Consider the following 27,963-nt stretch of genomic DNA (forward strand, 5'->3'; position numbering starts at 1 on the left):
AAAGCTTCAGATTTCAAATAGTGTTTTCATATACCAATGTTGTATACACTGTACATGAGACATAGACCATTTGTTAAAGATGTACTCTAATAAAAAAATGTTATCATTATGACTTTTGTGCACCATCTGATCATTACCACACATGACATTTCCTACAGCATAATAATTTTGACATTTGCATGAAAAACAAACAAACAAACAAACATGTTCTTTGAGTACACTACTGCTGACATCCAAAGAGTGTGTACTGCTGGACCAGCTCCTCCATGCCCAAACACACTGGTCGGTGCTCGTCAGTCTGACACTCTGCCTCTGAGGGCCAAAGCTCAATCCACATCCTCTCACCTAGGATATACCGATACCTAGACAGAACAACACAGAAAAAAACAAACAAACAATTGTCCTAAATGTCACCAGTTACCTGTATGTAGGGAAACACAGTTCTTTGAATCTACATGTTTACAGTCAATTTATTCCCTTAAAGAATTTTACATTGTTAATATGATGGTGTGAAAGGAAACAAGAACACCATTACCTGAAACATTAAGGCAAGCACAGCCTGAATGGTGGTTTCATACAATACACACACTCATACACACACATGTGCACAACCAAACAAAACTCACCCTCCAGTCTCGTCATCTCTATACATATCTCTGGACGTGCCCATGATAAGGTAGGTTTTGTCTTCCTTCAGATTTAAAGACTCCCTACAGTGCTGATAACTTAGGAACTCACGCAGGCCCCCCTGTGCACCCACATCATAACTTCCTGTAATGAAATATGACAAAGACATTTAAACACATATCTGCAGATATACAGATGTTACTGCTGTACATCTACACATTTGATGCGAAGATGGCCACCAGTTGCAGTTACTATTTTCCCATCTACCTGGAAACACTGTGGGAAGGATGGGGTTTGGGTTAGGGTCAAAGTTCCTATATGCACGAGCACACAATTCCAACTGAGACACATTTGTGTCAATAAATAACAAACCACATTGTCTTATTACTTGTGACAATTTATTTTAGTTTATTTTTAGTTCTGAAATTAAACCGTAAATGTTGACAACTTGAAGGTTTTTGAGCGGAAACATGAAGGGAAAGTTTAAATTCTGTTGTTCAGAATAGTTGAAGGTATAAAGGAGATGAATACCCACCTTCCTTGATGACCTCCTCTATCCGCATCTTGTAAATGTCAGTGGCTATATCAGCTTCAAATTTTTCCAGTCTCACTTTGTACACTGAGGACAGACAGGTTGTACGCTGTTAGCATAATGATTTGTTTGTATGCTTAATCTCACACCCACCCACACACACACACACACACACACACACACACACACACACACAGATTTACCGTAATCTATTTTGCTGTCCTGTTCAGTCTCACAAGCCTTAGCAGTACGCTCTTGATTGTCAATTTTGCCCTTCTTCTGCATGCTGCAATTCTCTGGAAAAACACCATAGAAAAGCACAAAATCAATACACTGCAAATGACTGAATCAAATAAGCATATTTGTGTGTGTGTGTGTGTGTGTGTGTGTGTGTATGTATGAGGGAGAAAGAGAGAGAATGGGTTGGTGGGTTGGTGTAGCTTTACATGATTCTGTGGGGGGCTTCAGCCTTGTGCTCCACAGTTAGTAAAGAATCTTTTTCTTAGTAATTTAATCTGTTGGGATACTTTTGATCGCTGCTGTGATCCTAAAGTGAACACCTGTTTCCTGAAGTGGAGAATTCTTGACACTCAGTTAAGATGTGGCTCTGGGTTTTCTTGGAATGAGGTCAACTCACTCCCTTAGTGGAGTGGAAAAGAGGGGTTCTAGTCAGCCTTTAGGCTTGTGGACTTCAAATAAAGACTTTTACTCAAGTAGTGGAAACAGTGACAGAAAAATATTACGACGTCATTAATAAACATAGATCTAACCCTGGACTCCTCTTCAACATTGTTAATCACACATCAAGCACATCAGCCTGTCTTTCAGGAAAGTCATTCTGCGTGGAAATTGGAATTTTCAATCAGCTCTACTCTTAAAATACGTTCCACAGGGATCCATTGTTGGACCCTTACTAGTCTCCATTCTATTACCATTTATATCATGATAATACTCATTTTTCTGTTTTGTTTGACACTAATGACACCAATCGATTAAATAGCCTTCACTTGTGCACTGTAGTATCTCTGTGTAATAAATGGATGGTGTCAAATTTTCTATGGTTAAACTCCGAGAAAAAAGAGATTATTATCATATCACCAACATATTAATTAGGGTTGTAAAATTCCGGGAATTTCAAAGCGGAAACTTTCCATAGGAATTAACAGGAATATATGGGAATTAATGTGAATAAACTAAAAATTTGAAAAATTGCAGTTTAGCCTATAAAAGGGAGCCTAAATGTAGTTGAAAAAACATCTTTCAGCATAATCTTGATAAAAACAACCAGATTTAATTCAAATTTAGTTGAATTTCAACCCTGCACACAGTACACTACTAACTGCAGGGCTGATGAGGCCACACCCCCTGCATGAGGCCACACCCTCTGCATGTGGCCATGCCCCCTGCGTGCACTGTCCATTCCTCCATCACATGCACACATCATTTCTAGGGTCCTGCACATTACAGCAGGACTACTGAAGTCACTTGACTAGATCCAGTCAAGTAGGTTTTGATGATATTACTGGGGTAAATATATTTGATCTATGGTATTCAAGTTTAACTAGCAAAAAATAAATCAAAATGTTTTGTACAAACACAGACCCACATATGTGTGTGGCCTCTATTTTCGCAGACTGGGCAAGGTGGGGGCGCAGTGCAGCTGTGCTTCGCCAACTGTGTGTGGCCAAGTGGATTTTGCAAGTTTGGCACGCCGTGCGCCGAGGTGCAACTACTCCGCCGTTCCTCCTACCGGCGCAAGGGAGGAGAGAAGGCATGGAGTGGGTTTGACACAGCTGATTCACTTTAAACCAATCAAATGAGCCCCTGTCCTCGCCTTTAAAATGCGCTGTGCGAAGGCGTAATGAACGTTTACACAATTGACAAGGAGGTCTACTGCCGCAGGTGGAGCGCAGCCGGTGTAGTGCAACTTTGGCAGACAGGCGTGCAGTGCGCACACGTTACCAAAACCTCACAGGCAGGTTTCCGGAATGTCAGGCACATTATCAATGCAATAAATACCGACAAAAAACACTATACCACATAAATTTATCTCCATATCGACTGTCCCGTCACAACTGATGTCAGATCAAAGGAAATTGGCACCGTTTGTGCTGATTGTCAGGTTTGGTGACGTGTGCGCACTGCCAAAATTGCACTACGCCAGGTCCGCTCCGCCTTGCGCTGAAAGTAGATGTGGTTTCAGATGGCGAGCTTTGGGCGCACCTTGGCGAAGCCTTTTGGCACGAAAATGTCACTGCGCCAAGCTGAATCTGTTGACACCTCCCCCTGCTGCGCCGCCACTCCCATCTCAGCGCACCTCGGTCTGCCAAAATACGAAACTGTGCGCCCCTCGGGTTGCGCTGGTCGAAAATAGCTCTGCGCGGGGTTCGCCTCACTGCGCCACCCTGCGCTGCACCGGGAAAATAGAGGCCTGTGTGTGTGTGTGTGTGTGTGTGTGTATAAATACATATATATACGTATATGTGTGTGTTTACAGTATGTTTGAAGGGTCATAGAAAATAAATTTATTTTATTTAACATTCATGTTTTTTGTTGTTCAATGAAAGAATCAATTTAATTCTACTCACAAATAAATGAAAGTCAAAAATGGCATTTTTTCAGTTTGTATTAGTTTGCACACAACTCCTTATGACAACACTAAATGTTTACAGTTATGTTTGCATATGATACAATTTGTATAAATTACCCCAAATTTCCAGTTACTTCCCGTTAATTCCTGTTAATTCCCATATATTCCCTTAATTCCCATTGAAAATTTTCAACTTGGAATATTTCCAAAATTCCCAGCTATACTTCCCATGGAAAGTTTCTGGAAAGTTTCCGGATATTTTCTGGAAATTTTTGGCCCCCTTGTAACGCAAATATTAATTCTGTTGTCCAATTATGCTTCTTCCAACTAAGGAAAAATTTAAAAAAAATCAGGTCATTTTAATCTGCCAAGAATTTTGAAACAATAATTTAGCATTCACCTCATCCAGGTTGGATCACAACAATGCACTCCTCTCTTGCCTCACACAACAAAATCTCAATAAACTTAAGTTGATTCAAAATGCCGCAGCCAAATTCATAACCAGATCCAACACAGCAGATCTCTTTTAAAATCACTTCACTGGCTCACAGTCCATTTTAAAGTGAATTTTAAAATTCTAATGATTACTTTTAAGGCTCATAGAGGGTTGGCTCCAGCAGATAGAGCTGAAATCCTGTCCTCTTATGAGCCTGAATGTGACCTGAAATCCACTGGATTGGCCATTCCTGGCCATTCCTTGATCAAACCTCAAAACTAAAGGTGACTGGGCCTTTTCTGTTGAAGCCCCTCAGTTGTGGAATGACCTGCCAGAGGACATCTGGGATGCTAATACACTGCCTTATTACATTAACGGTTTGCTTTATGACTATTATTACTATTATTATTATTATTGTTATTGTTGTTGTTGTTGTTATTATTATTTATTATTTTTATTATTATCATTGTTATTATTATTATTACTAGTAGTAATAGTAGTAGTGGTAGTAGTATTCTTTGATGGTAAGATCAGTGACTATGAAGCCATTCTGAGTGTTAACTTTGGGAATCACTTCTACCTCAGTTGAATTGACATCTTTCACAATGATAAAAAATCCATCTTCAGGATATGATTGATCAGTGAGTATCTTGATGAGCATGAAACCAATTTTAAAGCATGTTCCATGGCCATCTGATTCACTGAGTCATAATCCAAATGAACAATTCCACACAACACATGACAAGTTGTACCAATACAACTCAGGAATCAGGAGAATGTAATACTGTTTACCTTCAGCACATGTGCATTCGTCCTTTTGACAGAGTTGAAGCAGCTGCCCACCTCTCCTCTCTGGGTGGTAGAATTTCACACATGGTCTCTCTACAAAAAGTAGAAAATACATATTTGCATTATTTTGAGCCAAATAATGGCAGTAGTAGAGTATTAAAGAGAACGTGTATCCAACACCCTCAGCTTGATTGTAGCAGTGAATCGTTAATCCTCAAGCTAAAGGATGGAAAACTTAGATCCTCAATACACCTGATACTAACATGTATCTCAGGTGGTTGCACAGCAATCAGATAGTGCTTGACCACATAAAAATAGATGTAAATGCACCCACTGAGGGCAGATTGTGATCCAGTCATCCAAGCCACTTCTTTTGGTGATTTGTATGTGCGTGCATGTGTTTTGACTGCATTGAACATAAGTGTAAAAGCAGATGTGTCTTTAATCCACATCCTGCAAATACATAGGTGTAAATATGGATTCTAACAATCTTTAAAATAACGGGCTCATTGGTATGCAAAGTAAGAGCAGGAATCACTGGGTAACTCGTGATACAATGTTATCACAATATTTTACCCCAAAAATCAATGATATCAATATACAGGCGATTCTGAGATGTGTTGTAAGATAATCAGCTATGATACATCATGATATCTATAATTGAAGAGGAAAAATACCCTGGAAAAGGCCACATTTTATTGAATAAACAGGAATCAATCATGTTTTTCAGTGTTTTAATATGCACAACACCTGCAACATGTACATGTTAAATGTCTAAAGGCAGGGAAGAAATATGTTTCATAGTAACTCAAATGTGTTATCTGTGCAAATTAAGTTGAAAACTCAAGTAATGACACTTTCTACAATCATATCTAGATAAAATCTGGATGAGACACATTACCAGGTGTAAAGGGGGTCTTATAATCTGTTTGTGTGTGTGTATATGTGTGCAAAGCATGTTTGCATATGTCTGTGGCACAGGGTGTGTATTCAGGTCTCTTTGGGACTCACGGTCGTAGTACTCATAGACAGACACGGCTGCTGGTTGTAAGACGCCCACTTTCATTGTCTGGGTGATCCTAAAAGCAATCTCATCTGGCCGTTTGTGGGACACCTATGGAGGGTTGACAAACCCAAGTGAATCAGAGATAGACAGAGACAGGTGTGAGACAGAGACACACACACAGGAGTGGCTTTACCTTGTCCAAGTAGATGATGAGTGAGCCTCTTTCTGATAGGACTGTGTTCATCTCATACTTTGAAATAGTGCGGTCACGACCTTTGGATAACTACACAAACAGAAAACATGCATACACAGATTGAGAAAACTAATCACAATATCAAATATTAAAAATGCATCTTTTTTCTAAGAAACTTGAACATTGGTCTTCACAGTCTGTATGCATGGGTGGGTGTGTTTAGGCTCTTACTAAGTCCAGGTCATCTGTATTAACAGTGAAGCCGGTTAGCAAGCCAATATCCAAGATTGACATGGTTGCATCTCTGTCTTTATCCATATACCTATATACAGAGAATGGACAAAATCAGTAAAAGAAAATTAAGGACAACAAAATCAAATCAAATCAAACTTTATTTGTAGAGCACTTTTCATACATGAAATGTAGCACAAAGTGCTTTACATGTTAAAAACACCCCCCTCCCCCCCTCCCCACCCCAACCTCTAGACCCCCACCCCACGATTCTCTCTTACATACACACACACACACACACACACACACACACACACACATACACACACATAATGTTTGTTTGGCTGAGTACAGAGGAACCAGGTCAGGAAGCGCTGCCATCTGCGTTGGGGGCTGCCCACGACCCAGGCCAGAATGCCGCAGCTCAGGGGCCCACCAAACTACAGGTAGGCAGAGGACCCATGGCGCTGCAGCGGGGCACCGCCACAGAGCCACAGAGCCCCCACCCACCCCAGCCGGTGAGCCCCACGAGAAGAGACATCCCAGCCCCAGCCGAGAACAGCCCCCAGCGCAGAGGGCCCCCACTGAGGAAACACTGGATATATGGGATAAAAATATGAAAACATATAAAATAAGAATATAAAAAGTATATATAGAAATAATGACATATAAAGTAAAAATATATAAGAACATTAATAAAAGCTAAAATAGGCATGTGTAAACATATAAGAACATTTAGTTAAGAGCCAAAACAAAAGGTATAAGGTATAAAATAAACATTAAATAAAAGTCAGGTTAAAAAGGTTAAAAAAGAGTATATTAAGAGCATGAGTTAAAAGCCAAATTAAATAGGTGGGTCTTGAGCCTATTTTTAAAAATATCAACATTCTCTGCAGCCCTCAGGTCCTCTGGCAGGCTGTTCCACAATCGGGGGCCATAAAACTGGAAAGATGCCTTACCGTGTGTTCGTGTTTTAACTCTGGGAATACATATCAGGCCGGTGTCGGAAGACCTGAGGGTCCGCAAGGGTTCATAATGTAAAAGCAATTCAGAAAGATAAGAAGGCCCAAGACCCCTAAGACATTTAAAAACTATTAAGAGAACCTTAAAATCGATCCTGAAACATACAGGGAGCCAATGCAGTGATTCTAAAACCGGTGTAATATGCGCCTGCCTTCTGGTCCTCGTTAGCACTCGTGCAGCTGAGTTCTGTAAAAGTTGTAGACTTGTGATGTTTCTTTTAGGAAGACCAGAAAGCAGGGCATTGCAATAGTCAATACGACTGGAAATAAAAGCATGCATCAGCATCTCTGTATTTGCCCGAGAGAAAAACGGGCGGACTCTGGCTCTGGCTATATTCTTTAAATGATAAAATCCTGTTTTTGTAACAAGCAGATCAAGAAGGGTTACTTGTCCTCTGTCAAATATCGAATTCACTAACTTTTATAAAGTTTTCATACTTTTCAAATACAGCTGAACCAAAAGGAAAATGAGGGCAAGGTGGAGGACAAGGACTCTGCTACAAGGAGACATTCATTCATTCATTCATTCATTCAATCATTCATTCATTCATTTTCATTACTGTTCATCCTAATCAGGGTCACATGGGGCAGGAGCCTATCCCAGCATGCCTCAGGCAGAGGGAAACACCCTAGACAGGTCACCAATAAACATCACAGAGACATTCAGACTAAATAAAGTCACACACATTTGCACCTATGGGCAATTTAGAGTCTCAAATTCCCAAACTTGCACGTCTTTGGACTGTGGGAGGAAACCACACAAACACGAGAACATGTTAACTCCATACAGAAAGGACCTTAGCCGGCTGCGTTTCAAACACCCCGGACCTTCTTGCTGTGATGCTAATCACTAAGTGCCACCCAGTATATCAAGATACTGAAATACATTTTAAAAAAGCATGACTTATGTTTTGGGATAACACCGAGCAGGTCTTGTGACAAATGTGTGCAAAGGAGCACCGAATTACAATGGAATGTTGAAGGTGAAAACACGGTTATGATTGTTATCTTGACATCTCCAATACTTACAAAATCTCTATTTTAAGCTTGTATATCTTCTCATTTTCATCCATTTTCTCTGGAGGAGCAGAACATTGGATGAACAGAGCATTAGGATTTAATAGTCTAAGAAAAAATAGAAACAGGCTGAGAGATTGATAGATAGACAGATGGATAAGCTCACTTGCAGGCAGATAACCAAATTGATACACACAAAATAGACAAGTAGAAAAACCAACAGATAAAGGCAAACAGAGGCAGTGGAAGACAGACAGATGGCACCAACTCACCTGGGAGCATCTGAACAGAGAGGTTAAACCTCTGACAGTCACTCTCCTTTTCTTTAGGCAGAGCATAATACAGCGACACCAGCTGCCACATAGACAGAGACACAGAGTCCATAATATTATTAAATACTGCCATCTGCACTGCGTCTCTTAAAAGCATAATTTGTCACAGCTCATATACATCATAAATTGTGAGCAATGTTGAGAGCCAGGTAACAAGTTACAGATTACTTTTCTGACATAACAAGTAATGAAAACATTTGTTCAGTCTCAGCCTCAGTTGCATCAATAAACTGAAATGAAAGTTTTAACTTACTAATTAATTCATGTAACAGGGATCACATACAGTTAAAACCCAAAACAACAGAAGTTTAATGCATTGTACAGAGATATAGGCTAGCAAAGCAGCTAATTTTCATCCCCAGTTCTTTGGATGGTGAAAGCAGGTGCTGTACACACCCAAAATGATATTTTTATGAAGTTTTCAATTCAAGACAATATATATTAGAAAATAAGGATGATCTGTTGGTCCATGAAATATTTAGAAGATAGCTACAGTATTTTGCCAGTAATGGTTTTGGGTTGAGTTGATACTAGACTCAGTAATGGTTTCTTTCTCAACAGCAGTGATGATATCAAATGCATATTTAAAAAGCCTTCTTTAATGTGCTTAAAAGTGTTCTAATGAGTTATTTTTAATAAGGAGTTACTAAGTAACCAATTCATTGCAATTCAATTCAATTTTAGTTGTGTAGAGTCAAATCATAGGAGATGTTAGCTTTATAGAGATCCAACAATTTTGGCACATCCCATTAAGTAAAATAGCAACAGTGGTGAGGAAAAAACCCTTTACTATTTAGAAGTAACTTAGTAACTAGTTGCGAGTAACTATTACAAATGTGTAGTACTCACTGTCAGTGTTGCTTCTCCTGTTCCTGTGGCAGTCACTATCACATTCTGGTTTATTTCATTGACCTGTGGGTATTCACACACACACACACACACACACACACCTTTGTTATTTCCTGGGTCCATACGAGCATACTTTTGTGTGTGTGTGCGTGTGTGTGTGTGTGTGTGTGTGTGTGTGATCTCACCTTGGACGTTCTAGTAGTATAGGAGTTTTCCTTGTTAATATGGTAACGGTCAGGTTTGGCCCTGCCTTGTGATAAGATGTCAATATGCAGATCATACTCCATCTCTTTAGCATTACTCCAATACTCAGATATTGCCTGGTACACAATTATGGTAGCCTAGAGAGAGAGAGAGAGAGAGAGAGAGAGAGAGAGAGAGAGAGAGAGAGAGAGAGAGAGAGAGTGGAAGACAGAGTGAGAGAGAGAGAGAGAGAGAGAGTGGAAGACAGAGTGAGAGAGAGGAATAGAGAGGAAAAGAGAGTGAGCGCAAGAGTGAGTGAGAGAGAGAGAGAGAGAGAGAGAGAGAGGGAGAGAAAGAGAGAAAGACAGAATGAGAGTGACAGTGACTGAACCCACAGTACCAAAACCAACACATAAATGTGAGCTTGGTTGAGATGTGTGTATTACCTGAGTGGATCCATAGCCGCCGCCCACTTTCTTCTGTATGTTGAACCATCTGACAATAGGTCTGGCTTCATCAAAAGCCTTTGATCACACAGTCAATGAGATACAATGGATGGTAACTGTATTGTACATTTTAACTGTGCTGCATAAGCTAGTGAATCACGTGAAGTGGATATTCTCACCTTGACCTTGACCAAGGCCAGAAGAGCATAAGCTGTGGCCTCCAGTGTGAAAAGGTGTCCTCCAGGCACAGGCCAGTGAGAGTAGCCTAAGGAACACGCACACATGCACGCACGCACGCACGCACGCACGCACACACGCACGGATACACACACACACACACACACACACACACACACACACACACACACACACACAGACACACACAGACACACACAGACAGACACACACACACACACACACACACACACACACACACACACACACACACACACACACAGTTAATAACCTGCAATCCCTGAACACAGCTATAGTCATTAGGCAGCATCCATAAATGTGCAGTATTTTAAATCTACTGACTAATTATGCATGTAGATATTCTGATTATGTGTAGGAATGAGGTCATATGAGAAACCTGAGGTTGCAAAGCGGTCGAGGATCTCCCGGTTTAGTTTGTTTTCATTGGCCAGGGCATAGGATGTCATGGCAACTGCATAGGGGTTGGTGAGGTGGGGCAGACGCCTTTCCAGGTAACCAACTGCTTTGTCTATACTGCCAGGAAGACTCTGGACACATGGAAAAGATACATTAGGAGACTTTAACAGTGTGATTTTATTTAAATTATATGTAATTTCTGTTGAGGATTGAAAATGTGTGGAGAAAAAGAAAGAGCGATGGGATATAGAGCAAAGATCAAAACACAGGCATCACAAGTTAGAAAGGGGGTCAATAAACTCCCATTAAAAATTAAAGTGCATTGACCTTATGCACATCAACCATTTTCACCTTATAGCACAGATACAAACTACTGTGGATAAATCCCAAACTAAATAAATGAATACATGGGCAAAAACGAGTACCCTGCTTATTGTTCTTATAATAAAATTAACTCATTAACTTTAAAGAGAAAAAAAGTGACTGATTTTTGTTACTTTGTCCTGTTTTTCTGCATGACTGCCATGTAAAGGCAAGGCCAAGCTTCATTAATCTTTATTAATATTAGAGGGGAGAGGGCAGCTGGCAAAGCAAGGGGAGAGATGGAAATGAACAGATGAAGAAATGAAGGTAAGAGACAACAGTGTGTGTGGGTTAGTTATACTCACATTAACGGTGGCAGCACATAGAGTGCGTGACTCTTGCATAGCTATGAGTGTGAAGGCAGTCATAGAGGCATCTGAATCTTTGCCACGCACATCTCCCTACACACACACACACACACACACACACACACACACACACAAAAGCATCATCATTGGCTACATCAAACACTATTGACCTACTTTTCATTCAAGAGGCCAGAATTTGTTTTGGTTTTTTTTAAATCTTGTTTGCAGTGAACTCACAATCATCTCCCCATGGTATATCGGTCCTTCTTCATTAAAAACACCATCAGGCTGTTGTCTTTTGAGAATCAGCCACTTGATGGCATCACAGAGAACATTGTTTTGCACTGCAACCAGATTATTGGCCATGGCAAACACCTTGGCTACATAGGCTGTCAGCCTTGGAGAGGAGAGGAGAGGAGAGGAGAGGAGAGGAGAGGAGAGGAGAGGAGAGGAGAGGAGAGGAGAGTATGTGCAACAGTTTCATTAGCTTTGATTTTATTAATTGCCACATGAAAGACATACTAAATCCTTGCATTGACTTCTAAGATGAAAAAGTAAAAGATGCGTGAGCAGGAATGCCTCACCAAGTGCTGCTTTTTACATGTTTCCACACACCAAAAGACCCATCATCCTTACGGTAGTTAAGCTCATTCTGGTAACCTGGACAAAAACACACAACCTATGCATTGGCAGCGAGCCATTTCTGCACTGAATCTCATCCACTTTGTAGACATGAATGGAGCCCTTTAAATTGGTCTCCTATAAATTAAACCAAATTTAGTCTGGGACCTCACTAAGGCTTTAGCCATGAGTAAATGTTGCTACCTGTCTTGATGTGTCGAAGGGCTTCATCACGTTTATCAAAGCCCACAGTTTCCCACTGCTTGGTTTTGTCCAAATATGTGGCAGCAATGACAGGTAAGGTCATGTGGATCATGTTCTGCTCTCCACAGCCTGAGGGCTGGTAGATAAGACTGCCCATAGAGTTCCCACTGACCGCACTCTCCACCATCGTGCCCATCTGTGCTCCTCCTAGCACACACGCACGCACGCACGCACGCACACACACACACACACACACACACACACACACACACACACACACGTACATTTGGGGTCAGACAATTTTTTAAAGCTGCAAAGGCACTCGTAGAGGCACTCAACACACTGACATGCGAAAATATAAAGTTGTGTCTCACCATTCACAGAGATCTCTGTGCTGGTAGGTGTGTTTGGGACAAGATCTTTTTTAGGAATTGCACTGTTGATAGTTTCCTCTTGTCTACCACCTGAAACAAAGAGGCAGTTAGCAAATCAGAGGTTAACAAAAGAAAAATTGTACTTTCAATAATTACTGCTTTTTCATAATTCAGTTATTAATGTATTAAACTCACCGTGTTCGCTGGGGTTTAAGGTTACATTCTTTGGAGATTTTGTCAGAACTCCTTCAGGCTGATAAAATAAATAAGTAAACAAACAAACAAACAGACAAATAAATAAATAAGTATCATAATCATCACAACTACTTTTAATTATGCCATACGTAGTTCCAATTTCATATTTTGATTGGCTGAGAGGCATTCTGATGAGTGCGAGTTTCACCTTACACTGACTCTCAGGCCACATGTATCACTGTGCCATGTTTAGTTTTGATATCTCTACAGGAGCTAACTCAAAGTGACGGTTGATCTATCAAACTGTAGCAGCTGATACTCAGTAACAGTCATGTAAACAGAACTATTTTGCTTTGTGGAATAATTTTCTAGGCAGCTAACCATAAAAAATAACTATAAACATTCAATTATGAAGCTGTGGTATAATCACAATAATACACCCAAGGTCATGCTACAATGTGCAATATTAGCTCTGGTCTGCCATATTATAACTTTTGAAGGTGCAATGTGCAAAATTGAGGGCTGATTAAAGTAAGGACGTGTTCAGACTCAACTGACAAAAAAACATGGCATACAGTCGGAGTTAAAGTTAAACTCTGACTGTACTGTAGTTAAAGTCTAAAGGACTCTCATGGGTCCGATGATGAGGGCCACATAGACTCAGCTATCGATTTTCATGCTTAAGCCATGTTTGTCATTTGAGTCTAAAGGGTTTTCACTTTAACTCAAGTCAACATAATGCAGCTTTAATTAAATGTTTTAAATGTCTTACATTCCCTTGTAACACAACATGACTTATTATCAACTCCATTTGAAAGGCTCTATGCACACAGGGAAAACCTCAAATCACTCTCAAACTGGTGGCTAACTAGTCTTTCTTAGCTCAGCTTTACTTGTCATTTGTGGTCATATGCATTCCCTGCAATGAGACTACAGATTATGTTCCCTTTATGTCATCCCATGCTAATAATCCACTATTGGAGTCTGTCTCTCTTACCACCACTAGCAGCATCTTCATGATTCCATCGTTGAGAGATGAGTCCTTGACAGCTGCTTTGACCTCAATACGGAATCTCCCCTCCTTCATGGGAATAATAATAAAGGGCACCGCCCGTGTAGAGTCAGGTCCAACTTTGACCTCTTGACGAAACTTTCCACGCTTCGAGGCTGAACTGCACACATGCTCTTCCTCAATCAGATCAACACGTACCTTTAAAAAGTGACAGAGATGGAGAGATGGCGAGGGAGAGAGAGAGAGAGAGAGAGAGAGAGAGAGAGAGAGAGAGAGAGAGAGAGAGAGTGAAAGACAGAAAGAGATAAGAGTGGATAAGATTTTCATGAAATATATTGGTAATTCCAGGGCCAGATTTACTAAGAGAGATGCATAGTTAGCTTAAATTACCTATTTAGCGCCCTATCAATTTTAACTGAGTGTCTTAAAAATGGGTTTGCATCTCCAGCACTGTATATTAGACTGGCTTTACTTGTATTTCCGACATAGTACTTTTAGTGTTGCCATTGGTGATTGCAAACCCTCTACAGCAGGAGTTCTCAAACTTTTTTGGCCCAGGGACCCCCTGGAGGGGCCAAATTTTCCAGGGACCCCCTGACACTCGCAGCACCGATAAGCATAATACTTATAACCACATTTGTACTCTTAGCTCGTTGATTAGCTGCATTAGCGCATAGCCTCATCCAAGGGTGTCAACCTGATCTCACAGAAATCCGTGAAATGAGCACGACCTCTTAATAATGCATTGCGTGCTCCTCACACGTTATCTGTTTTAATTCTGTGTGGTCATCATGCAAACAGTGTCCACTGAAAGTCAATTAGGATCCGTGTCGTGGCGAACACACGGATTCTCAGCTTCAAAGACGTCATGCTGTGGGTAGTGGTTCATAGATGCCGAAAGTGCAAATTTAATCGATATTCTGAAAAAAAGATCTGATAATTAGCCAGTGACAGTGGCAATCACATGTTAGCAAGAAACGGCAGAGCCAATCGATGAGAAATATTAGGTTAGAGGCAGGACCTCTAGCAGAGACCGACTGTTAATCCTTTGTGTACCATAAGAATTGACTACACACTGACGGACTTGAGTGTTTGTTGTTGCTGTTATTTGTGAAGCCCTGCGAGTGCCTGTGAGGTGTCATACCAGATTGCCTGATGTGTAATCACATAAGTAAGCTCCCCATTTTTGTGCGAATGGCACACAGCTTTATTTCTCTTTTGACCCTAGAAGCAATACCCAGTTTGTCATTCTCCAGACATGCCTAAATGAGGTTAAAATCTGTCTGATGTACCGTTTTGCATTAAAGGTGTTGACAACTTTTTGATAAAAAACAATTTTGTATTCTCAAAAAGGTTTTATATGAAGAATGAAATACAAATTGCTTGTTCTTTTTACTCCTGACAGTAAGAAAGAGCAACAATATCTAATACAACAAGCTCCACAGATCAGTCATGACAGAGCTTGATGGACTTCAGCACTGGACAGCACTCAATTCTGGCTTATTCTCCCCATACAACTGTATTGACAGATGCTGGAAAAAAATTATTTTTAATTCTTTATTTTGGTAATATGTAGGCCCATTTAAATCATCTTATTTTTTAAGATGAGGCTTTATTAAAAGTAATGTGATTACTGTTTGGTGTAAAGTAAAAATGTGAAAAACAGACAACATAACTATGCAGAGGACAACATCTGTGAGACAGATCAGACATGTTCTTAAGACAGATGCCAAGTGAAGTGTGGCATTAAAAAACACCTGAAACTCACTCACTCTCTATCCAGAATTTTGCACTTTTAGATGAAGACACCCACAAATGCACATACCGTATATTAAGATCAAAGTACAATGATGAGTGATGAGAACAGATGAGTCACCTCCCCTTATGATGCACATAAAAGAGCCATTGTGACTGGGGATGCAAACAATTAATCGATTATCGATTAATTATCGATAAGAATTTATTCGATTAAATTAAATTGTTGGCAATTAATTAAACATTCCGAGGTCCATTTGAACAGGGGTAGTAGTGCCCCGCCAGTCCACGCGAGGGCGCCTTTGTACTAAGTGCTGATGCCGGACGTACTGGGACGCACACAAGAGAACAAAACAGACATGAAGCAGTCAAAACAGAGTGTATTGTGGGACCATTTTAAGTTGATAAATGATGACAAAGATGCCAAATGCACGATATGTGGTTGTACTTTTCCTGGGTTTTATTTTAACTGTTGATATCCCTATCAATATGTATTTGTGGTTTTGAGTACCTGGGGTCTGCTAAATATAGTTTCACAGCTCTCTTGCCTTTCTCTGGCAACACGGTTTGTTTAGCCAATCAGAAGAGAGAATCAGCACCTCTCCACTGATTGGCTGACTGTTTTCAGAATGACATATGGTCAGGCCAATAGGCAAGTAACTGAAACCTACGGTGCTCAACGGTAAACAGGAATTATCATCTTATATACATCTATATTATGTATGATTGCCATGACTACCGCTGAGCGTGATGTTATACAACCGTACATGTTTGAGCCCGACTCAGATCCCGAACCACAGATGGCAGTATCCTTTACCAATAGTTTCTTTGCGAAACCAGCATTGTATTGTGTCAGGTTGATAAAACAGTCGGCACTGAAATGAGCCGAACAGACAAGCATATTTGGACTAAACTCCTGTGGAACCCGGGAAAAAATTAACATCAGCCACTGGTCTCTAACGTGTGTTTCTTTTCTAAGACTGTGCAATGAAACATTAGTCTCCTTGCATCCATCTGTGGTGCAACAACGTTTTTTCGACATGTCGCTAACTTGTTACCTTGTTACCTGGGGAGCGGAGGCGGGCCAGCTAGTTTGAGTGGGTGGAGTAGCCTTATGTGTGACATCACAAAAAGGAGGAAGTGCTGTCCGCTCGTCTTAAAGGGAGAGTTTCAAAGAATGGGTTGTGTGTGTTCTTTCATTTATCACAGGTTTAATGCATAGGACAGTATTTATGTGGCTCCAAGACCTATTCCTATCATGAAAAAACAACAAAAATTGCATTTTTCACGCCATGGGACCTTTAAAGTACAGCAACCCCACAACTTCGCTGAATTACCACCTAAATACCTCACATTCAGCCGTACTGCAAGGAGTGAGTGGATCAGCATCAGAGCCTACAATCACTGCAGTGTTGGGACGGAGGGTATGTGAGGGAAAATTGCCACTTATCAATTAATTGATAATCGATCGTTAAGGTGGATCAACTATCGATTAATGAATTAATCGATCATTTGCATCCCTAATTGTGACCCATTAATTGACGCACAACCAGCGCTAAAAATAGGTTTGTGATACCGTGAAACTTTAGTAAATCTGGCCCACTGTGGCTAGACATTGTTGTACTCAATGCAGTATCATTTTAAATGTCGAAAATTTGCATTAACTGAAAAATAAAACAATATCACCAAAAAACTGCCGCTACTGGAACAGTTTTTAATTGACATTTCGGTCTAGTGCAATCTAATTTGTGGTCTTTTGCGAGTTTAGTTTCTTTGGCACCTGCATAGAAAGGTGCAGACCTGTATGGTTTGTTGTAAAGGTCTAAAATTTACAACTTTTCCTTTGTTGTGCTTTGTTCAATACTGAAAAGTTAGGTTCATATTTAGGTAACAACCTGTTGGCAGCTGTTATTGTCAGGGATAAAGGATTTGTTGTGCAAGGCTAAGCTATGTGAAAACAACAACACAGAAATCACCAACAGCACTGTGAATAACTTCAATCACTTGAACACACATCACCAAGTAAGAGGTGTTGTGTTGGCAGTGCGCTCTGAATAGCAGGAGTTGATTAACCCAGACTTACAGTGGCAAGATCAGGGCTGTAGTTGTGTAGGATTGCCTTAACTTCCAGTTGCTCTCCACGGACAGCTGAGTATGGCAGCCTGAGATCAATGAAGAACTGCTTCCGAACGATTACCTCTAATGGATCGGCCACACAGATACCTTCAGGACAGGAGGAGAGACACAACCAAGGGGTGAGACAGAAGAGAGGAAAACAGGGAAAAGGATGGGTGAGGGGACAGGGGAAAGGAAGTGGAGATACAAGAAAACAGAAGAGGGTCATGAGTTTCAGAAAAAGAGGCACATAGGGCCCTATAATTTCCGCGATCACGGAATCGTGGACGGAATCGCGGAATTAGCGAAATAAAACGGAATCTATTTTTAACTCGGAATATCGTGGAATTTGACATAATTTTAATGAAATTATGTTTTTGTGTGAAATATGAACGTATGTCTGGGAAAAATTACATGGAGAGAAGCAAATCTGGGTGGAACAACCCCTCCAGTCGTTTCACCTGCACCACCAAGAAAAAAAATTACAACAACTGCACCGGCACTGTACGAGTCTAAAAGGCAAAGACAATGTCCAGGCTACCCCAGCGCACTGACATTGATTGTGTAACAAAGTGAAGAGTTGCCACTCCGCTCTATTTTCATTGGCTAACAGCAGCACACTGGCTTAGCTTGTCTATTGAGAGAAGCGGTATCACTTCGGCTTATTTTTCAATCTATGTTATCACACGCATACTACTGCTCATTCATTGGTAGTTGAATTGTTAGGTCTGTTTGATAAGTAATTTACATTTTTCAAACAAATAACAATTTAACATATTGTTAAATTACTGGAGTCAAGCTTACTGGTAAACATCTACTCCTTCAAGAAAATGTATTATGTTCTACAACTCATAAACATACACTAATACTACATACCGAGTGTTAGAGCAACATATCTCCTCTGGGCAATAAAAGATCTGTGGTAAAAAGTACTCTGTAGTTGTGGATGAGACCACTGATGCAAGAGTCTGCAGCGTCCTAAACATTGTTATTTGTAAGTTAATGTGAATTGCCTGTACGTACAATCGTCAACACTCAACAATCTTTTAAGTTAAATGTGTGCATGCAATGACCCAACATCAACCCTCAGGTGAAATAATTCATGGTGCATCCTCTTGTCATTATTGTTCAGTCATTAATAACATATCATTTTCACCTTTTATTGCTATAACAACGTAATTGTTAAATAAATAAATAAAGTGTTGTTTATTTGTTACCTTAATTAATTTAAGGTAATTTCTATATCATTTGTGTGCATTTTAGTCATTAAAATTTTAGTCATTAACATTAAGAACATACTCTTTCTTGGTAGTAAAATAAGAGTAAAAGGTAAAAAATGGAATTCCCAAAAATTAAAACGGAAAAAACAGAATTTCCAAAAATTAAAATGGAAAAAATGGAATTTGGGAAAAAATAAAATGGAATTTGGGAAAAAATAAAACGGATTTTATAGGGTCCTGAGCACAAGCAGAAGCTCTTCCACACAGAAAAGTCCAAATTGCCATGGGTAATGTGTGAGATTTTTTGTCATGCAGAGAAGCAGAATCCTCACCGTTAGTGCTAGACAGGCTGATGCCAGTGAATTGCCAGGTTGTGATTGAGTCTTGCAGAGGGATGTTTTTCACTACTGATGTGGTTTCACTGAAACAGGGAAGCAAAGGCAGACAGGTAAAATGTGGCTTCTAATTCTAGTGGTGGTGTGAATACAGTATCTGTACGTTTATGTTTTTAAGTTTCAGTTGCCTCACCAGTTAGGGCAGTTTGGCAGTATGACATCCGACCACAGCCAGCTCTCAGGAAACTTAGTACGAGAAACAATCTCACTGCTGTCCATGTAACTTCTATCATTTTCCTCACCTAAAGTTTTAAAAGGAAAAGTATGAGTTGCAGTCACCATTCTAGTCTCTCTCTGTCCTGTCCACTAAACCTCTCTCTTCTCCTTCCAGATCTCTCCCCTATTATGCCTTCTAGCCTGTTATGGTCTGGCCAGGTCTGCCAGTTCTTCTGGTATTTCTAATTCTTCTTCTCTCAAAACGTGCAAACTTTCAGTATTTTATGTCAAAAACTGAATTTTCAGCAATCACCTATTCCCTGCTTGTGTCACTCTACCTCCTCAAGCACCATACTGTGAAGTAATTAGACTTTCCTCCCCTCTGTCTCTTCACTTCTAGAAAAGACTCAGGCCCCGTCCCATCCCTTGTCCCTGTTTCTTACTTCGAGCCAGCATGAGACTGTCATGTTTCATTTCAGCTCGCTCCCTGGCCAGCTCCTGGCAGCAGTGTAAGAACGCCTCAACGCAGGCTGCGCCATCCGTGATGTACTCGCTGCGACGCTCACAGTTGTATGATAGTGGGGTGTCCCTCATGCCATCCACACAGCACTGACGTTGCAGCTTCTCTTCGAAGTGACTCGCTAGAGGGGATAGAGAAGAGAAGGTTTGAAAAAATGTATGTATTGAAGATTTTTGCTGATGTCAGTGCAACACTGTTTTAATATAGGAATAAATTAAAATACAGTCAGACACACTACATTTCCTAAATACATTTTGGATAGGCTGGGCTGTGAGGAGTTATTTGGTGGTTTGAGCTCTTACCTAGGGTGGTTCTGACATCCAGAATAGTGGTGGCTCGTCTTCTCCTGCTAACAGCTGGACACTTCAGTTCTGGAGACAAAACACAGCAAGGTTAGATCCAGACTTGGAAAGGTCAGTTAAATAACCACAGATGGTCCTGATCCTATTCCAGTCACACTAATGTGAACACAGCAGTCACATTTCTAGTTTAACAGCTGCTTCAGTCCACATTAAACCAAATTTCAGATAATACAGGTGTGTGAGATTTTAAATTAATTTTAATTTTGTAAGACTAGTAGGACAGAGGACAGGAGTGAAATATTGTCACCTAGTCTGTCGGCAGTCCCTGAGGCCATGCTGCTCTTAAATATCAGCCCGGCATCATAAAACACAGCCATGCTGTTCTGCCCTCCACCTGGTGTGCAACCTGTGTCATACTGCTCCACTATGTCCCATACCTGAGTGAGTGGGATAACACACATAATGGACATGCATACAAACTGGTGAGCACAAATACAGACAAATTGGTAACTCACATGAAGAATTCCATCATGAAATGTCAAGAGCAACTTCTGAAAATAAACATCACCTGCCTGTTCTAACTTCTGTTGAAAAGACGAACATAATGTGTTGCCCTGAGAGATACTGCTACATATATCTTTTTGACTGAACCCCCAACCAAAAAACTAAAACAAATAAAGCAAATGCCTTTTTCTGAGTGAGGCGATGCTTGTTGTTGAGGACGTAGACGCCTTTGTCAACCGCCACCAGTCCCACTGTGGCACCTGGGTCTCCTGTGATCTTCAGACCAAACAATTTCCGAGGCTCAAAGGACGGAACAGCTCTGGTTGATTCCAGCTTCAGCTAAAAATTGAGGAAAAGGAAGTGTGTATCAGATGCCAGGTTGCCATTGTAAACAAGAATTTGTTCTTAATGACTTGCCTGGTTAAATAAAAGTTAAACATAGGTTAAATAATGTTGTGTTGTCAGGGTTGTGTGTCTTACCGAGCCCATGCAGGAGTCTGTGACATCCACCCAAATGGAGTCTGATACCACCTCTTCATTCACATGGTAATAGGCTACAATGCGGAATGATGGTAGCATCTCCTTGGTGATGGGCTCAATCAGAGTTATCAGTGATTGTCCTAGTGCCCTGTGATGGCCAAATTTCACCAGCTGTCCTCTGCTCAAGATCTGAGAGATTTTAACATCAGAGCCCATTTAATATAACACATACCACACATGTATACACTTGTGTGTGAAGTAACTGAAACACATGCACACACAAACACACAAAGCTTAACTCACCAGGTATGTGATGTCATGATGACCCTGGTTCTTAAGGTTGAGGTTGATTTTCAGGTTGTCTCCTAAGTTCAGCTCAGATGAGTCCACCCCTGTAATGTCACAGGCCTCAGTTACTTCTAGCTGTTGAAGAGATCTTAGGCATACTGGTCACAATCAGAGACACTGGAACTAGCACCACTATCAGTAGCATCATCACCAGCTAAGATGAACATGTTATAAAGTCATTTTATTTAAGAAATTCATTACCTATGTGAATGTAGTTTTGGCCATTGGTGGTATATGGCTTGGCGGTCATCTTGGCTGAAGCCTGCTTATCTTCTGCAATGTTTGGATCATTGGTCATTGCCTGGGATAACACACACACGCACGCATGCACGCACGCACACACACACAAACACACAAACACACACATATATATATCTATATACATGGATAAAGTGATGTAACCAAAACTAACCGGTTTCCTCCTCTAGCCAACATAAATTCTGTGGCAATCCACCACACAGATTTTGAGATAAGCCACTCTGGGCCTAACTAATCGACCCACACGGTGATGTACAGGCACCTGGTTCCCAGAAGGACAAAAAGCTAGACACACAATTATTGTACATTTATAAAAGAATACATTTCTTTTGAAAGATATTGATATCTACTACCCTTCTTGTCCTTTCTATGGTTTGTATGAATTGCATAATGTGATTCTACCATGTGCATGTATAGTCTATCCTCCTGACTGGTCTCCATGGTGATGGTGGTCACATGGCTCAGGTCCTAGGCTGCTACATTGGCGCCTGGCACAACTTGGCATCCTCCTCATCACATTCTTTATATATCTTATAAATCTATTATAATGTTGTTATCATGTTTCACACAACATCCATTGCATGTCTGTCCGTCCTGGGGAGGAATCCCTCTTCTGTTGCTCGGTTTCTTCCAATTTTTTCTCCCTGTTAAAGTTTTTTTTTTTTGTTGTTGTTGTTGTTCCTCATCCGATGTGAGGGTCTAAGGACAGAGGATGTTGTATTGCTGTAAATTTTGACCACTTGACTCCAGTTGAATTGACGTGATTGATGTACTGTAGATTTATAGCACCTGTATCACTTTCTTACATCACTTTCTTTATTAAATATAATCTGAGATGTCTTAAACTGGGCAAAACATCAAAGTTGAGTGTAGTACAATCAGTGTCAATAACTAGTGCAGTGGCTGGATAAAAGGCAGGAAAAATGCTATTGGAGTTCTAAAATATGAATGCTTGCTTTGGGAAAAGATTAGCAGATATATGAAGTATATTATTTTTGTAGATATTAGGTTAAACATGCAAAATCATTAGTTTTGTCCTTTAAGCATCAAACCAGGCTTGAAGCTATAAAAAAAAAAAAAAAAAAGTTAAATAAGATTCAGAAACACATTTCCACCAATTCCAGAAACTTACGTTGATATCCAGGTTTTGATTTCCTGCTATCGTGTTGACTGTAAGCTTGGCCATGCCGTTGGCTCCAGTGAAGCCCTTCACATCACCTGGACCCACCACCACTGGAATGCCACGTGCTGGAGTATCATCAGGATTCAAAACATGGAGCTACCATTGAGGAGATAAACAGCCAAGCCTTGACATCACATCAAAATATCCCTATAAAAACATGTCTAAGAGCAATCTGTCAATGCTATAGCACAAAAAAAGAAAAATTCAGACCAGACTGCAGTAGTTGTGCAGCAAATATAAAATAAGTGAATTTATGTTGGTTACCTCAGGAGTGTGTTTATGTGTGTCACAGAATGACATGGGAGAGCTTCTACTTTCTTTCTGTTTGCTGGCATGAAAGTAAAGCCTATAATGGGTCATTATTGAAACAAGTGTGGACCCTCCACTGCTGGTGTCCCTGAGGCTTAGTGCATGTCCACAAAATGCAAGTACTTTTGTAATGGAGTTTAGCATTTTGGCCTGTGTCTGCCAACATGGCAAAACTTTGTTTACCTGTTAGTGACTTTTTAGGCCAGAATCTTTTTTTTTTTTTTTTTAGTATCGGCTTATCATTTTCAGGTGATGTTTTTTTGCTAAAATCTTAAATATGTAATAAGAAGGTTTCTAGACTGAATCTCTCAGGAATTTAACTGTATTCAAGAGCTGAAGTACTTTTAAGTAAGAAAAGGCAAGAGTAGACCTATCATAAGTAATGTAAACATAAATAAAAATGTACTTTACCGTGACATCAAAGGACATTCCTGGTTTAAAATATTTGGGCGTCCTCTTGAAGTGGATGGTGTAAGGAGATGTGACAATTTGGATACCTCTCAGCTCTGCCTCCACCATTTCACTGCCTGTAAGAGGGGACACACACACACACACACACACACACACACACACGTTTACTTAGGTCACTTTGGGGGAATTTACATAGACTTACATTCATTTCCTGGAGACCTACCCTAGCCTCATCCATAACTACGTGCCTAACCCTAACCCTTCCACTAACCACTGACTCCAAAGAGCAGCTTTTTCCAAATGGGGACATGACTTTTGTCCCAGTTAGACAAGCCATCCTCAATTAACTGGTCTTAAATCTGGTGTGTGTCCCCAAAAGTAGTCAAAAACAGACCCACACCATATATGCGTACACACACACACACACACACACACACACACACACACACACACACACACACACACACAAATATTGAAAAGTTTATTTTCTAACACCTCTAATGCCTCCCCTTTGCATCCACACGTACTGTATAAACAGACACACACAAGGCAGTCACTCTGCTTACCGGTTTCTGTCAGCACACTCACAGCTACAAATATTGAACCCCCCACTAGTTCATGGATGTTACTGAAGGTCTGTGTGATGTGCTCTCTCAGCAGTTTGACCTCTCCAACCCCATCTGTGACCTGGAGACACAATTTTATTTATGGGCATTTTAATTTGCATGTGTAGACAACCTTTATAAAACAGCTGAATTGGAGAAGGATTTGGCAAACAGAAAAAAAAAAGCTGTTTGGATTGCTTTTGCATGTTTTGACAGCGGTGCAGGCTAACCTGTGACGTGCTATAGGTGTCTGTGCTTATTTTTGCATATGTTTGTGTGCAGGTAATCTCTGTAAACAGATGATGTAAATTGTCATCAGCCAATAGCTGATGGGTTCTGATATTGATGTGTATGTGGCTGATAGAGACAGAAAGTAAGTGTGAGAGAGATCAAGAAAGAAAGTGAGAAAGAGAAAAGAGTGGTATAGACAGAAGACTGACCAACCAAGTGCCCAACAGATGGACAGAGATAAAGCTAAAATGTGCTGACCGGTATTCTCTGAAGAGAGGCAGGAAAGCTTTTCTTCTGATCCTCTTGCACCACCCCAAATACCACATATGCAGTCCCATCCACATTTTCACCAAACAGATACCTAAAACCACAAGTAAGAGGATTCTTAACACCAGAATAAGGTTGACCATAATAATCAAAAAGGGAGTGGCGAAAAAGCAACACCACCACCAGAAAACATCACCTACGTGGCTTTGATGTTGACGATGAGCTCTTGGGCGTCCACATAGAAGAAGGCTCTCTGAGAAGTTAGTTTAACTTCAAAACTAGGCAGCACTGGAGGATGGAGGTAATTTCATTTAGTGACAACCTTAAGATGGTAACCTTTGTTGTACAGGCTTTTATTAATAATTCAGTTACCAAGGGCCTCTTACTTACCATATTCTTTGACCTCAACCTCAGCAGAGTAGCTCAGCTGTGGGTTGCTTTGGAACTTGGCCACCACTTTCCACACCCCAGGACTGCGCGCGCACACACACACACACACACACACACACACACACACACACACACACACACACACACACACACACACATACACACACACACACACCAAAAGTCTAAATGGCAAAATTTTAAATCTAGCATTGAATTAACAGATGACCACTATAGTTAGTTTGTTTGTCAGTGGTTTCTTACACAGTGAGAAAATCTGTCTCTTTAATATTAACATCAGTTGCTTTGCCAAACTGCTTGCCAGCTTGGCTTTGGCTTAGTTAGCAAAATGGCAAAGCCAGCTATAGCCAGTCTCTTGGGATTGAGCCTGCTCTTCTCAGGGACTGGGATTAAACAGTATTCATGTGTTTTAGGGTGGATTCTTCCTATAAATGTGCAACATCCAAGTGGCTGTTCATCCCCAAGCGTAGCCTGACTCACAGGTTGTAGACTGCAGGTTTAAGCCTGCCATCGGACTAATTCAGTCCAAATTCCCCTCCCATTCCACTATCTGCATGTTAGTGTTTGAAAGGATGGGGAAGACTAAATTGACATACTGGATGCGCATACACTGTCCTACCCTACTCTGATGAGCTTGATTAAGGTTAGGGTTAGGGTTTGGGGGCCAGGGTTAGCCAATCAGAGGTAAAGTAGAACTAACTGTTCCCACAACATGGATGACCAGTGTTTCTATTTAGTCTCTCGCTGGGACCTCTCTTTAGTCTCTCTCTTGTCAGTGCACCATTACTGCATCCTTGGCTTAGTGCCGCCCAAGATGATTATGATTGGTTTAAAGAAATACAAACAAGCCGGTGCATTTTTTCTCTTATACCAGCATGATAATGAGCTCAACCAGACCTTTCTCCATGCTAGCACAGTACTAAAATGAAGTGTGGAGATAGGTCTGGCTTTATCAGACTACCCAAAGCACAACTACAAGGTTGGAATCAGTGGTGAGGAGTTGTGCAGGTGAAAGCACATACTCAGAGCAGCAGTGTCAAGGTCTGAATTGAGACAGTACATTCATAAAAAGCTTTCTGAGAACTGACAAAAACTCACCTGGCAATTTCAGGAAGTTTGTAATCTCCTGAGTGAATCCCTGATTTCAGAGATACCGTGTCATGTGGAAAAATGATGCCATCAGGGGTCTAATAATAAACAATATTAAACAGCAGTTATTACCAATTTATTACCCATTAACCAACTGACAGCAACGTCCGGTCCTTAATTGATTATCTTCTGTCTACCAACTGTTCATCTGTTTGGCTGTTCAGCTTCTTATTTTACTCTTTTCTTTTAATCTCTTTCTACCTCCCAATGAGATAATGTACAGCTGTATAACTTGAACACTAAAGGGAGACATGCACATATTTCCACAGCACTGCCCTGGGGAAAAAAGCACAGCAAGAGTGGTCTGTGTACAGCCTGCAGTACTAATAAAAATTAATTAAAGTAATACGCCCCCTTGGAATGGCCATCTCTTGTACTGATTTGGGTGTGTGTTGCACTTCGGGGGCGTGTTGTACTGGTCTGCAGGCTGCAAACACACCCACTGGAGTATAGTAAGGTTAAATGTACGAATCAAGGAGGAAGCCAGATGAAAAAGAATGAAAGGAAAGGATTTTTTCCTATAATTTCACAGGTGTCTCAGCTAAGAGGCTGATTCCTTGTAATATTATTTAAATAAACATAAAAGCAGCCACTAGTGCTGTGACTTTGACAGTGCTTTTTTTTGGCAGTTTGTTCATTGGTGTTTCCTGCTGTCTCCTAGTATCCTATTGCATTACTACCATTCTGTGTAAAATCTATCTCTGTTCTCTAATAGCATACAATGTTTTGCCTTTGAATTATGCTCTACCTGAATCTCAATAGCAATGGAAGCATCATGTTGGCCGTCATCATTCCTCTCAACAGGTTTCATGCCAGGTGTCACAGCAAACATCCTATAATGGACTGAGTGAGAGAGAGAGGGGGACATGATTTTTTTTTTGTTGTTGTTAAAGGTGGTGATTTGGTCCTGTGACTATAACTATAGCCTGAAGTGCATATATCTAACCACTGAACACTGTAGTTAAGACAATGTCTCAAGAAATATTAGACTTAGATAACTTTTAGAACCAATGAGCTACAATTTTATGAGGTAAGGTGTCACATTTTTAGAAAGCCTTGTTGCTAGGTGGAGTTCTGGACTCACTTTTGCTGTTTGGGGTGTACAGGGTCTTGTCTGTCTGTATGAAGATGTAACCAGACTGGAAGGAGACCAAGACCACCTTCTCCAGCACCCGGTCAGGGAATTTAGCTTGCAGGTACACGTACTGCTTCAGGGTAGGATCCCTGTCAAAGTCTGCAGCAGGGAGCTGAAACCAATAAGGCAAAACAGGAGGGGTGCAAGGGGTACAGTACAGTATATATTATAAGCATTTAAAAATACATAAAAAACATGTATTTCTACACTTCAAGACATGTCTCACTTTGGTAGATTTTTTGCATGCCTCCAGACAAGTGTAGTAATAGT

General features: G+C 40.6%; 1 protein-coding gene across 1 annotated transcript; it reads right to left on the minus strand.

Annotated features, from left to right (window-relative positions):
• Positions 1–27,685, minus strand: LOC115368895 (complement C3-like). Its single transcript, XM_030065328.1, has 41 exons — positions 27,643–27,685; positions 27,307–27,401; positions 26,508–26,596; positions 25,392–25,474; positions 25,202–25,289; positions 24,993–25,095; positions 24,465–24,585; positions 23,899–24,014; positions 23,128–23,274; positions 21,939–22,038; positions 21,693–21,781; positions 21,390–21,578; positions 21,093–21,248; positions 20,713–20,842; positions 20,406–20,474; positions 20,027–20,224; positions 19,564–19,669; positions 19,365–19,468; positions 17,781–17,920; positions 13,928–14,140; positions 12,931–12,988; positions 12,736–12,825; positions 12,362–12,568; positions 12,121–12,196; positions 11,774–11,933; positions 11,534–11,629; positions 10,846–10,996; positions 10,433–10,518; positions 10,254–10,331; positions 9,810–9,965; positions 9,625–9,687; positions 8,716–8,797; positions 8,456–8,504; positions 6,405–6,495; positions 6,174–6,263; positions 5,986–6,088; positions 4,978–5,067; positions 1,363–1,455; positions 1,163–1,246; positions 627–771; positions 1–362 (listed from the first exon to the last, which is right to left on the minus strand). Exons 2-41 carry the CDS (start codon positions 27,388–27,390, stop codon positions 221–223), a joined length of 4,515 nt encoding a protein of 1,504 aa, XP_029921188.1. The 5' UTR covers positions 27,391–27,401; positions 27,643–27,685; the 3' UTR covers positions 1–220.
• Between the last annotated feature and the right edge of the window lie 278 nt (positions 27,686–27,963).

This window comes from Myripristis murdjan, chromosome 1, assembly GCF_902150065.1.
Source record: "Myripristis murdjan chromosome 1, fMyrMur1.1, whole genome shotgun sequence".
Classification (NCBI taxonomy): Eukaryota; Metazoa; Chordata; class Actinopteri; order Holocentriformes; family Holocentridae; genus Myripristis; species Myripristis murdjan.